Source organism: Cebidichthys violaceus, unplaced genomic scaffold (assembly GCF_023349555.1).
Source record: "Cebidichthys violaceus isolate CVI_PGR_0920_01 unplaced genomic scaffold, fCebVio1.0.p SCAF_39, whole genome shotgun sequence".
NCBI classification, from domain to species: domain Eukaryota; kingdom Metazoa; phylum Chordata; class Actinopteri; order Perciformes; family Stichaeidae; genus Cebidichthys; species Cebidichthys violaceus.
The window spans coordinates 1,724,757-1,739,622 of NW_027176583.1; the positions used below are offsets into that span (position 1 = coordinate 1,724,757).

The following is a 14,866-nucleotide window of genomic DNA, read 5'->3' on the forward strand; positions in this document are numbered from 1 at the left end:
TATACTATGACTGTTTTCGACATGCTATACTATGACTGTTTTTTCACTTTTTTCGACATGCTATACTATGACTGTTTTTTCACTTTTTTCGACATGCTACACTATGACTGTTTTTTCACTTTTTTCGACATCCTACACTATGACTGTTTTTTCACTTTTTTCGAGATACTATACTATGACTGTTTTTTCGACATGCTATACTATGACTGTTTTTAACATGCTATACTATGACTGTTTTTTCACTTTTTTCGACATGCTACACTATGACTGTTTTTTCACTTTTTTCGACATACTATACTATGACTGTTTTTGACATGCTATACTATGACTGTTTTTTCACTTTTTTCGAGATACTATACTATGACTGTTTTTTCGACATGCTATACTATGACTGTTTTCGACATGCTATACTATGACTGTTTTTTCACTTTTTTCGACATACTATACTATGACTGTTTTTTCACTTTTTTCGACATGCTATACTATGACTGTTTTCGACATGCTATACTATGACTGTTTTTTCACTTTTTTCGACATGCTATACTATGACTGTTTTCGACATGCTATACTATGACTGTTTTTTCACTTTTTTCGACATGCTACACTATGACTGTTTTTTCACTTTTTTCGACATACTATACTATGACTGTTTTTTCACTGTTTTCGACATGCTATACTGTGACTGTTTTTTCACTTTCTTCAACATGCTATACTATGACTGTTTTTTCACTTTTTTCGACATGCTATACTATTACTGTTTTTGACATGCTATACTGTGACTGTTTTTTCACTTTTTTTCGACATGCTATACTATGACTGTTTTTTCACTTTTTTCGACATGCTACACTATGACTGTTTTTTCACTTTTTTCGACATGCTACACTATGACTGTTTTTTCACTTTTTTCGACATGCTATACTATGACTGTTTTTTCACTTTTTTCGACATACTATACTATGACTGTTTTTTCACTTTTTTCGAGATACTATACTATGACTGTTTTTTCGACATGCTATACTATGACTGTTTTCGACATGCTATACTATGACTGTTTTTTCACTTTTTTCGACATGCTACACTATGACTGGTTTTTCACTTTTTTCGACATGCTATACTATGACTGTTTTTGACATGCTATACTATGACTGTTTTTTCACTTTTTTCGACATGCTACACTATGACTGTTTTTTCACTTTTTTCGACATACTATACTATGACTGTTTTTGACATGCTATACTATGACTGTTTTTTCGACATGCTATACTATGACTGTTTTTTCGACATGCTATACTATGACTGTTTTCGACATGCTATACTATGACTGTTTTTTCACTTTTTTCGACATGCTATACTATGACTGTTTTTTCACTTTTTTCGACATGCTATACTATGACTGTTTTCGACATGCTATACTATGACTGTTTTTTCACTTTTTTCGACATGCTATACTATGACTGTTTTTGACATGCTATACTATGACTGTTTTCGACATGCTATACTATGACTGTTTTTTCACTTTTTTTGACATGCTATACTATGACTGTTTTTTCACTTTTTTCGACATGCTACACTATGACTGTTTTTTCACTTTTTTCGACATGCTATACTATGACTGTTTTTTCACTTTTTTCGACATACTATACTATGACTGTTTTTTCACTTTTTTCGAGATACTATACTATGACTGTTTTTTCGACATGCTATACTATGACTGTTTTCGACATGCTATACTATGACTGTTTTTTCACTTTTTTCGACATGCTACACTATGACAATTTTTTCACTTTTTTCGACATACTATACTATGACTGTTTTTTCACTTTTTTCGAGATACTATACTATGACTGTTTTTTCGACATGCTATACTATGACTGTTTTTGACATGCTATACTATGACTGTTTTTTCACTTTTTTCGACATGCTACACTATGACTGTTTTTTCACTTTTTTCGACATGCTATACTATGACTGTTTTTGACATGCTATACTATGACTGTTTTTTCACTTTTTTCGAGATACTATACTATGACTGTTTTTTGGACATGCTATACTATGACTGTTTTCCACATGCTATACTATGACTGTTTTTTCACTTTTTTCGACATGCTATACTATGACTGTTTTTTCACTTTTTTCGACATGCTATACTATGACTGTTTTTGACATGCTATACTATGACTGTTTTCGACATGCTATACTATGACTGTTTTTTCACTTTTTTCGACATACTATACTATGACTGTTTTTTCACTGTTTTCGACATGCTATACTATTACTGTTTTCGACATGCTATACTGTGACTGTTTTTTCACTTTCTTCAACATGCTATACTATGACTGTTTTTTCACTTTTTTCGACATGCTATACTATGACTGTTTTCGACATGCTATACTATGACTGTTTTTTCACTTTTTTCGACATGCTGTACTATGACTGTTTTCGACATGCTATACTATGACTGTTTTTTCACTTTTTTCGACATGCTATACTATGACTGTTTTCGACATGCTATACTATGACTGTTTTTTCACTTTTTTCGACATGCTGTACTATGACTGTTTTCGACATGCTATACTATGACTGTTTTTTCACTTTTTTCGACATGCTACACTATGACTGTTTTTTCACTTTTTTCGACATACTATACTATGACTGTTTTTTCACTTTTTTCGAGATACTATACTATGACTGTTTTTTCGACATGCTATACTATGACTGTTTTCGACATGCTATACTATGACTGTTTTTTCACTTTTTTCGACATGCTATACTATGACTGTTTTTGACATGCTATACTATGACTGTTTTCGACATGCTATACTATGACTGTTTTTTTACTTTTTTCGACATGCTACACTATGACTGTTTTTTCACTTTTTTCGACATGCTACACTATGACTGTTTTTTCACTTTTTTCGACATACTATACTATGACTGTTTTTTCACTTTTTTCGAGATACTATACTATGACTGTTTTTTCGACATGCTATACTATGACTGTTTTCGACATGCTATACTATGACTGTTTTTTCACTTTTTTCGACATGCTATACTATGACTGTTTTTTCACTTTTTTCGACATGCTATACTATGACTGTTTTTGACATGCTATACTATGACTGTTTTCGACATGCTATACTATGACTGTTTTTTCACTTTTTTCGACATGCTATACTATGACTGTTTTTTCACTTTTTTCGACATGCTACACTATGACTGTTTTTTCACTTTTTTCGACATGCTATACTATGACTGTTTTCGACATGCTATACTATGACTGTTTTCGACATGCTATACTATGACTGTTTTTTCACTTTTTTCGACATGCTATACTATGACTGTTTTTTTACTTTTTTCGACATGCTATACTATGACTGTTTTCGACATGCTATACTATGACTTTTTTCGACATGCTATACTATGACTGTTTTTTCACTTTTTTCGACATGCTATACTATGACTGTTTTTGACTTTTTTCGACATACTATACTATGACTGTTTTTTCACTTTTTTCGACATGCTATACTATGACTGTTTTCGACATGCTATACTATGACTGTTTTTTCACTTTTTTCGACATGCTATACTATGACTGTTTTTTCGACATGCTATACTATGACTGTTTTTTCACTTTTTTCGACATGCTATACTATGACTTTTTTATGTCATTTTAAATCTTCAATCATCAATTCACATTATTTTATGTCTGGTCAGCTCAGCAGCACATGTTCTCCATCAGCCGGCATCAGAGCAAAATGTGAGTCGGCTTCACGGCGCAGTCCAGTCCTGGTGATTTACAGTATCGTGATTAAAGTGGATTGTAATCTCATCAGGAGTCTGATCCACAGGGCTCGACTGCCCCGCACACACACACACACACACACACACACACACACACACACACACACACACACACACACACACACACACACACACACACACACACACACACACACACACACAACGCTGCATCGTTAATCTTAACTTCTCAATGAAGAGCGTCGCCGTAGTGAAACCCAACAGATGTGACAGAAACGCAGCCTATTGAGACTAATTCAATGACTCGTTGTTCCCATACATGAACCAAAGATTGTATTCTTAGAGAGCAACATGTCTGACACATGTGTAACACAAGTCAAAGCATGTTGTTGACTTTCTCTGCTGGAAGGCCACTGAGCTCTCGACCGGCTTTCTCACAATATCTAGAATCTGTTTTATTCAGGAAGGTTATCGGCACTTAAAAACCATCTCGGTGAAGAAGAGTTTAAAGAGAGATTGTCTTTAACTGGAGGAGTTTTTAATTACATCTCATGGGATTCAGGCTTCATCTGTCGTCCAGAGAAAAGACGAGTCTCCAGAACACTTAAATCAGAAGACATTTTTATACACCGTGCTCTCAATTCAACACATCCTTTGAATTAATAATTGGAACAAGCTCTAAAAGTTTTGTTTTGTTAACATTGTTTTATTCCATATCTGCAGGATGGAGGAGAGAACTGGTCTGTGTGTTCGCTGACTCAGGATTTAAATGTGTTCAAATGAGTAATTAAGAAAAACTTGAATATATTTATGATCAAAAGACAAAAACAGATTGGCAGTGAGCCTCAGAACTACTGAACAACATCCCTCCAACACCACCGGGTCGATCTGAACATAAGATCGTCACAATGTGCATGTTATTAATTCTCTCATACGTGTGGCAGCAGCTGATCAGAACGTCTTGAGTGAGACTGGAGATAGAAGAACAGCTGACTGTAGTTAAGAGAACACTTCCTCCCTCTCTGCAGAGCACAGTACGGGATCATGTCCATCATGTCCGGGCTATTGAGATGCTTCTAGGCTTCACTTTTGATCTATAGTTAGACTCCGGTTTAAAAGGTTCTTCTGGCTTCAAAGTGGAGAATTATTTTTTAAAATATGCAACATGGTTTTCAGACTTTTTAGCCCTTCTATACACGATACAGTATGTCCACGATACTCCATGTTCTAGAGGCATTTCAGAGATAAGAAGAAACAGATATTAAATAGATTAAAGCTGAACCTGCTTGATGTTTTTGGGGGATTAATAAGCAGAACGTTTGTTGTATGTTAAGATCATTTCTGAGATCTTGAAGGTGGGCCAAGAAACAGCCGCAGATTTTTTTAAAGCGACATTAAATGAACATCTTTAATCTTTACATTGACAGTGGATCAAATGACGATACGTAATGTAACTTCATGAACTATTGAACATGAATCGTGACACAACTCTGCCTCAGCACTACAGAGCATCAGGAGTCTTTACAGCAGCAGCTTTATGAACTCTAGCAGCTGTTTGCTGAGGTGTGGCATTTACAGCTCAAGAGACGCTTCACTCGGAATCCAGTGGAAACTAAACAAGACTCCAGACGAATGATAAAGTCTGCCGGGTTACATAGTCAACACGCTAACAAACTAGCTATACCAACTTAATAAGATGATAATATGTGAATTTGTTTTAACTTGTTATGCTGCCCCCATGTGGCCCAAATAAACACCTAACACAGGTTTAACTAAGATTTGTATTCAGGTCCTTTAATTGTATTGCAGTATTTGTACACTGTGGTATTTTTACTTGTTACACTATTCTGTTGGAACTAGAAGATCTATTGCGTCACTCTTGTATTTAAGGCAATATATTACAAAACTCCATGTGAGTCTTTGATCCAATAAAACATCATTTTAACAAAGACGGAATTACACATCTGAGCTTTAATGCATCCGAACATGTGAAGAGACGTCCAGAGTAATGAGCTGCAGAGAGCGTGCCAGACAGCTGATTAATGAGATCCTGGCAGGATTTAAATATTAATGCCGGCCTATTGCTTAAACTGACATTAATTGCCACCTATTAAATTGGCTCCGCGCCCCGAATATCAACACAATCACCGCCACAGAGAGATTAAAAGAGAGAAGGGTAGGAGGCCAAACGAGTGCTCAGAGCCGGATCATTCGTCAGCTGGCGCTGTGTGGCGGTTGTCACGGTTATGTGTGTGTGTGTGTGTGTGTGTGTGTGTGTGTGTGTGTGTGTGTGTGTGTGTGTGTGTGACAGAAAGAAAATTGTTTTTTTAGCCAACAGAACAGGCTACTGGTCCTAGAAGCTGCAATGTTTACTGCAGCTGACGATGTGAAGATGTACAGAACAATTATAAACCTCTGAACTTAAGTCAGTGTAATTCAAATCAAAAGGGTTCATCCTTTGGGAACATACATGTGTGCATGCTAGAGGATGCATGGTGTGTAGAAAAGGGAAAAGGTTCATCCTCTATGAGACAACGTGACTCAATCATCCGTTCATCTCATGTGTATAAATAGGACTTTTAGACGAGGTCTGAGCCTCCAGAGTCATTAGGGATGATCCTCAGGGCACCATGAACGTCTGAGCACACACTGCAGGAGGACGTGGTCCACGGTTGTCCAGATTAAAGTTGGGCCGACAGCCGACTAGATGACATCGCCATCATTAGACGCCGCTGTCACTGCGGCTGGAATGTCACTCCAGAGCAGTCATTTTGCATTTCTTTGACAGTAATGAAATTGGAACGAGTGTTTCATTTGTCTCTCTCCCTCTTTGTTTTTCTCACTCCGTCTTCTCTCCCCCTCTATGTGTCTCCCTCAGAGTAATTGATATGATATGAGCGCTGGCAAGTGTAATCTTCTTTTAATTAAGACCTGCAGCTGGCAGCGTCTTCTGCCCGATGGTGATTTACGGCTCTCTTCCTCTCATTTCTCTTCCCCTCTTCTATCATCTCATTTCTCTTCAGTTGCTCCTCCAACTTTAGCTTCCTCATCTTCGGTCAACCTCTAACATCCTTCTTTTTGTTTGTCACTTGTCTCTCTCTCTCTCTCTCGCACTGCAGTCGCAGCACCATGAGGAGGAAAAGAGAGCCCTCAGCCGGGAGATCCTCCTCCTCAACAACCACCTCATGGACGCCAAGATCACCATCAATAAACTCAGAGAGGACAACGTGAGTACGCAGAGCTGCATCCGACATGTCTGTGTGATGGAAGTTGAAGTCGTTCCCCAATCACAGTCCACCTCCAGGCCCACATTAAGCAGCAGTCTGCGGCGTTAAGATTTGCCGTACCCGGTCAGTAATCCAGCATTCAACTCCGACAACTCTTCAAACAGCTGATGGAAACTTTCTCTCGTCTTTCTGTCTCAGATCCACGACATTTTTAGCAACATTCTGGATATTTGTGCTTCAAGGTGCCACAGCAGATAGAGGACTTAACTCTAAGCCACTGGCTGTTTCAGAGTGATTATACTGAAATCAATGGGCGTCCTCGGGGCTGCTGGGGTCTGAGCTCGGGGGCATGTGGAGCCTCGCTGTCTGTGAAGTGATTTAACTGGGTCTTCTTACCGGGGGCTCCGGGTCAGGTTAGGTGTTCTCTCTTTGGTCTGTGTGGCAGTTTTTAGCACTTCTGCGCTGTAGAGTACTTTGACAATCCTCCCAGATCGGGCCAGGCTGATTGGAGTCAAAGTTCACTTAGAGTGGGGGGGTAACTAGTCCCATGAGGGCCGGCAGCAGGGCCGGCCTTCCCTCCAGAGAGCAAGCGCTAAACGTTCTACTTATAACACGGGATGAACTAAAAGAAACGACCATAAAGAGATGCAGAACGACCACGAAGAGGTGCCAAACATCTGCAGCCGTTTGCAGTCGGTTTGTATTTCTTTCAGTCTGGCTCCCTTGTTTTAGGGTTAGTCCCATAATTCGTCCAAACACCGGGTCTAAACAAAGAAACTTTCATTACTCTATTCACAATACAAACATTATGTTAAGACCTCGTCTCGACAGCAGCTGGTGGCTGACATTCCCGGCAGAACCCCACCACACGACTGGTGTTGACTGAGACGTCAGCTCGGTCCCGACGGTTTATTCGACCCGTCCACAGAAGCCCAAATGTCGCCCGGCGACAAAAAAGAAAAGAAGCGGTGATTGAAGAAGCAGTCGGTGTTAAACTGGTGAGGGAGTTTAAACTGTGAAAGAGAAGGCTGTGGTGCTGTGGAGCATGGACAGGGCGGTGCAGTGATGGAGGCTACAGGGAGGAAGGAGTGACCTTTATGAGAGGATGATTCACACAGGAGGGAGAGACAGAGAACTAAACCAGATAAACACCAACACCAACACCAACACATGCATCCAGGGAGAGAGAAAAGATCCAATGTGCAGATATGTGAAAACATGATACAATGATCAAAGACTACACAGATATATTATACATGAAGAAGGTGAGTTAAGATCACATGATGTAAAACATGTGAAACACAACCCGTCTCAGTCCAAAGCTCACTTGTAGAAGCTCACTTTTAGAAGCTCACTTTCAGAAGCTCACTTTCAGAAGCTCACTTTCAGAAGCTCACTTTCAGAAGCTCACTTTCAGAAGCTCACTTGTAGAAGCTCACTTGTAGAAGCTCACTTTTAGAAGCTCACTTTCAGAAGCTCACTTTCAGAAGCTCACTTTCAGAAGCTCACTTGTAGAAGCTCACTTGTAGAAGCTCACTCCTCGTTGGCCGGCTGCCACAGTGAACGAGGATGAATTCAGTGACGGCCGATGATCTCTCTGCCTCTTACAGGACCTGTACAGAAAAGACTGCAACCTGGCAGCCCAGCTGCTGCAGCGCTCCAAGTCTCACTACAGAGCACACAAGTTGTCTGAGGTGAGCTCCCCAACACGTCGGAACCGAACCCGAACCCAACACTGCTATCGCCACCCGAACCCGAACCCGAACCCTCTCATCAGTGAGAACAGCTGGAGACAGACCTCCACAACAGCAGACGGCTGAAATCGGTCCAGAATAAGCAGCTTGAGGTCGAAGCCTCTGTGTTTATTACTGGAACTCAGATTGACGGATGAAACTACGTCATCCATAATTGAACTGCATGTACAGTTCAGCCGGTATGATTAGTGAGCTGAACTCTGGTGCATTGTTTCTGTAGTGAAGAGAGATGGTGAGTGAGCGCACCTTTAAGCCTCGCTGAGTGCTTCTCACAATAAGACGGAGGCTCTGTGCTCACGGCCTCTTCAGAGCAGGACTGATGAAGGTCTGCTGTGTGAAGTGCCATCTGTCTGCAGAATGAATGAACGAATGAATGAAACATACATTCATCGGTTCTCATTTATTATTTTACAAAAGAAATGGATTAATTCACCTTCAAAAACCTCTGAAAAGATTGTGTTTTCCATTTGTCTAATAATTCTGAATCGATGAACTCGGTGGCTGCAGGTTAATGTACGAGTTCATAAGAAGTGTGTGAAGCTGTAGAAGAGCAGCAGTGACTAAAGAACTAAAGACATCTTGTAGCAGGAGAAGAACCCTGTAAAGAGTTATCAAACTGACTCATACAGAAACATCCGTCTAAAGATCGACAACATAAACCATTGGTTGCAGCACAAACCCTGAAATAAATAACACTTCACTGTAATACTACGGCCGACTAGTTCCACCCTACAATACTCAAACACGTCTTCTGTAGATCTTCTGTAGATCTTCTCACTGACTGGGACACGCAGCTGTAGCATCACAGCCATCGGCCATCATCATTTAAGAGGCTTTTAAAGGTTTTTGGTTGTAAAAGAAGTCACCTGCAAACACCGACCAGTCCGCTGCAGACACCTTGTTAAACTACTGGTGTAGCTTTGGCGATAGCATTAGCTTGTGGCAGCTAGCTAGCCCTCATTAAACTAGCTGTTGATCTTTTCAACTGAAGCTTGAAATGAAGCTCCGCCTCTTCTTCTCACTTGTGAAGTCAAAGACCCGTTTGTAGAAGATGTGCTGTGTACCGTCATTTAACGGGCAGTCGCTGTAATTAAGGGTGACATGGTTTGATGATCTGGTTCTAAAACAAGGAAGAGTAAAACCTTCTCCAGTCTTTGGTAGAGTGACTGAAGTTCTAGAATGACTAAAGTGATAAGTGTCAGCTCCATCACCATTAAAACACTTATTTTCATAAATGGAACACGACCTGCAGACGCGCTCGTCGTCACGTGGATTAACACTGTGTGGCTGTTAATTAAGATTCTCCTCAGATAGCGGCTAACGCTGAGCTAACTGTACATCCCCCCACCCCCACCCCCCACAGCCTCACCTACTTTCCATCTCTTTCCATCTCCAGCCCCTCTGGGAACGCTAAAAATAGCTCAGACTTAAAAGATGCAGGTTATTTTATGCCGAGGCGAGTTTCTATTTCTTAACAAAGCCGAGTCAGTATTTTATCTTTCTCTTTCTCTATTCCCAGCTGGAGACCCGGAGCACTGGTTTAATTTGAATCTAAGCCGGTCCCTGTGGAGATGATATGTGTTTGATGGTAGAAAGAGGGCGAGAGAGAGAGAGAGAGAGAGAGAGAGAGAGAGAGAGAGAGAGAGAGAGAGAGAGAGAGAGAGAGAGAGAGAGAGAGAAGGAATGAGGGCCTCTTGGTCAATGAAGGCATTGGAGCGAGAGAAGGAAGATGAAAGGATAAAGGGATGAGAAAAGAGAGAACAGCTCCTGCTGATCCTGACCAGCTTTAATAAACACAAAGAGTCTGTAGTTGACAGGAACACTTCTCTCAAACATCAATCCTGAAGATAATGTGTCTGTGTGAGTGAGAGACAAGAGAGACAGAGAGACAGAGAGACAAGAGAGACAGAGAGACAGAAATACTGTCCAAAAAACATTTCGTTCATTAATTTTCCTATTTCATTTTTTGATGGAATGACAAAAGGTGAGGAAACAGGGAAATATTTTCTTTTGCGAAAATGAAAGCAGACAAACAAATAAACACACAAAGCGTGTGTTCAGCAGTTTTCTGACAGGTTCATTAGAGGGGTCCAGTAGTGCGATTCCTCTGAGATCCAGACTGGACTGGACCGTGAGCTTTGTGAGAATAAATTACTTTCTAAAGCAGAACTATGGATTCAAGTCCTCGAGGAACGGCTCTAAAAATAGCTTCTGTGCAGAGCAGGGAGCATGTTTAAGGAAGAGAGTCGAGATGATTCTATAAATAATTAAAGGAGAAGCGGTGGAGAAATTCTTCCTTTTCGTGGCTACATTTAAAGGCTCAGCAGCCGTCACAAAAACATCTGTACACGTTTTGTTTTTACGTCCCAGCTTCATGGAGCGTCTTTCGTCTCTTTGTGTGTCCGTCGTAGTTGCCGCTGGACTTCCAGGAGCGCATCAGTTCCCACATGGAGAAACATCACCGGGGGAGCCACTCCAAATACTCGGACGCTGTGCCCGCAGACATCATTGCCAAGGTCCTGGCAAAGCCTGAACCTGGGAGCAGCTGCCCGGTGACCCGCTCCCCCAGCCCGCAGCCACAGGACGGGGGCTTCCTCACAGCGACGGGGAGCACCGACCAGCTGAGCCGCCGCCTTTCATACAAGACGTCTGACCTGTACTGCAGCGACACGGCCCTATACTGCCCCGAGCGATGGCAGGACACGGAGCGCAGGCAGAGCGTTGACCTCCACGGCACCGCTCTGCTCCAGCTACACGCCCAGAACTCCACTGACAGCAACCCGGATGAAGAGGCCTACCAGTCTGGAAGCTTCTCCCACCACGAGCCTCCGTCCTCCTTCCACCACGATGACTTCGGCACCGGCAGCCTCCCCGCCTCTAGTTCCTACTCTAGCTTCAGCCTCGCGTCGGATGAGAAGGGCGGAGTTGTCGGCGGTTGCGGACGCACTGCCAGCAGCACCTTGTCCTCGTCCCACCAGGGTCTCTATATGGACTGGCGAGACGGTGGCAGTGCGGACTATGAGCACAAAGGCATGTCCTCTTACGATAAAGACATTCCAAGCTTCCCCAAGTCGCTCAGCATCCAGCATATGGTGACCACCAGGAGCCCGCAGAAGGGCAATTCAGCGGCGTACACGAGGACCGCGTCGTGCTTCAGTGAACCGTACCATTCCAGCACCCCTCGCCTGGCCTCCTCTCACAGCATGGGGTCCACGATCGGACTGGGCCAGGCTCGTGGAGGAGCTCTGGACAGCCGAGGTGACATCCAGGTCCCCGAGGACGACCTAAGCAGCCGCTGGAGACAGCTCAGCGTGGAGGACATCAACGCGTTCTCCTCGTCCTACCGTGACATCACGGGGCGCGTCTCTCCGTACAGCTTCTCCGAGCGCCACTTTGCCGCCGGTCCGTCCAGTAAGGTCAAGGGCTCTCTCTACAGCAGCTTCCACGAAGGAGACGACGTCTTCCACGGCCGCGCGCTGGAGCAGTGCTTTGCCGCGGCTCCCCCGTCACCCAGCCGCAGTCAGAAGCCTATGGAGCATCGGAAGCAGGAGAAGACGTCTGCGCTGTATAGAACCAAGGAGGACAGTCAGGACTCCGAGTGCAGCTTGTTCCTCTCGGGGAGCTCTAAAGAGAAGGAGGCCGGCGGAGGAGCGACGGCAGCAAGCAATGCCAAGAAGGACTACGCAAACCTGAGCGCAGACAGCTCTGCAGAGTCCTTGCACCAAAGCTCCCTCGAAGCCTCGAGTCTTCAACACTACCCCAGCCCCAGGCCCAGCGTTCGGCCTCGCCCGAGCTCCAGCTCCGCTCTCAGCGTCGGCCCCACGCTCCCAAAGAAGTCCTCTCCAAGATACCAAAAATTTGGCAGCACGGGATTGACGAGGAAGGACAGTTTGACCAAGGCACAGCTCTACGGGACTCTGCTGAACTGAGCAGAGAGAGCCTTTCGTTTTATGCATGATGATGATGATGATGATGGACTTACTGTACTGTACCGTTCTGTACTGTACATCTCATAAGACCAGCGCACCACACACATAGTGGAGCGGTTGGGTATTAAGGTGTTGTTTCATGTATCTTTTAGCCAAGGCACGTTCAGTCTGCAGCACCTTTTCTATTGTGGTCATGATGCGGTGTAGCTACCTGAGACCAGCTGTTCACTCTGTGTTTGTTTGATGATTGTTATTATTATTAATGCAGACCGAGCTACACGAACATACTGTGCAATTTGCTCTTTTTTTAATGTTAAGAACTGTTAATAAAACCAGCAAAAGACCATTAATTCTGCTCTAATATACGCCGTGTAGATAGTGAAGTCATCACAGTCATTTCTGGGTTTGTCTTTAGTGGATTTAGTGGATCCTGCTGACTGTGAGCTGTTTCATTTCACATGTATTAATTCTCTGTTTTAACAATATGCATGCTGTATAACGCAGGAATAAGGTGGAAACGCTCATCTCCAGCTGAGTTATTTATCACAGCGACATGATCTGTAACTAAACAGGATGTTTCATTCCCAAATTGGCAAGACAAGCGATTGTGTTTCATGTGAAAGCTGTGAAGCATTTATGGCAATACACTGGATTTAAAAGGCTTCCTTCCTGATGCTCGATTCCTCACTTGTTTATTGGAAACTTAAAACCCCTAAATATATATAAATATGAATAAATACAATTACAATACGCTGCCAGGTGAACAAAAACAGTAAGTGTTAAATAGAACTGCAGGATCTTTTTGCTGTAATTTTTCTTATTTTTGTATCAAAATGAGGCGGAGCAGTGATGACCCTCAAACCAGGACACTTGTGAAATTGCCTTAATCCTGTTCGGTGGACAGAGCGGTCTCCATGACAACAGCTGTGTACATACTGTACTATCTGATGTATTACTGTACGTATACCCTAATGGTACAGCGTATGTTCTCCCTGTTAGACTGAACACACACAGGAAAAGGATTAAGTCCGTTCTTAGACTGGGGGTGTGTTTCAGAGGACGTCTGATAGTCCGGCCCACGTTTCCCCCGACACACACACACACACTCAAACACCGCCGATTAATCACAACATTCTCCAGACGAACATAAAGAAACGACCGATTAAAGACACAAATGTACAGACTGTCTGTTTTTAAACCAGCATGCTGAACTAGACTATTTTTGAGAGAACACTGTGAAGATGTGTGTGTGTGTGTGTGTGTGTGTGTGTGTGTGTGTGTGTGTGTGTGTGTGTGTGTGTGTGTGTGTGTGTGTGTGTGTGTGTGTGTGTACACATAGAAAGTGGTAAAGACGTGCTGTCATTGTTGGAGAACTCCAACGTTGACAGTGAGGCTGATGTTAAAGTTGTCCTGCTAACAGTCAGTAGCAGCCTTCCTGCCTGTAGCTCTATAGATCTGTGAGGAATGGTGGAAGGGATCAGCTCTGCTCTGGAGCGTATCGACTCTCCTGGAAGGCCTCTACCTCTCCCATTCCTGCAGATTTTGGGATCTGGCTCAAGGCTGTTTATTAAAGATTTAATAACTGCATCCGTTCTTTTTGACCACGTTATGAAGGTGAAAGTGGACCAAGAAAAGTCTCCAGTCATAGTCGTGTTTCACACACTGTACAGGTATCTGAGTAACGGACTGAAGGTCAGGAGTTAAAGTGGGATTCAGAGGAGATGTGGTTATTCTAGTTGTGGGCATAATGTATAGAATGAGGTATAGTAACTACTCCCACAGGTGTTACACTCTGACTCTTCTGATCCAGTTCTAGTTGTTCTATGTACTGAATGTTCTGACCCTGAATGAGGCTGACGTGGTTCTGTCCTGGTCTACCTCCAGCCCTGTTCCAGGAACAACAGGCCAGCCGTCTAAACGTCACAGCGTGCGTCTGTCTAATGCATGGTTCTATATTTTTGATGTATGTTTATTTACTTAATAAAGATGAATGTTGGGAAAAAAAACATCATTGGCTTCCAGGGAAATAGTTTTTGCACTAATTCTTATTTCTGGTGCTGATTGCAGCAGCTCCTCTGTGTCCTCATTTATATATATATATATATATATATATATATATATATATATATATATATATATATATATATATATATATATATATATATATATATATATATATATATATATATAATTTAGC

At 42.4% G+C, this 14,866-nt stretch overlaps 1 protein-coding gene across 3 annotated transcripts in view; it reads left to right on the forward strand.

The window, feature by feature from the left end:
- The window catches only part of LOC137884624 (brain-enriched guanylate kinase-associated protein), a 42,961-nt gene extending 28,300 nt beyond the window's left edge, over positions 1 to 14,661 (forward strand). For 2 of the 3 annotated variants that reach the window (XM_068726489.1, XM_068726490.1), the window contains 3 exons: positions 6,879 to 6,986; positions 8,597 to 8,680; positions 11,152 to 14,661. In XM_068726489.1, coding sequence (XP_068582590.1) covers positions 6,879 to 6,986; positions 8,597 to 8,680; positions 11,152 to 12,669 — 1,710 coding nt within the window. In that variant the 3' untranslated portion in view covers positions 12,670 to 14,661. The remainder of the gene's footprint in view (positions 1 to 6,878; positions 6,987 to 8,596; positions 8,681 to 11,151) is intronic. The other variant, XM_068726491.1, reaches the window with a different exon arrangement.
- Positions 14,662 to 14,866: the final 205 nt, after the last annotated feature.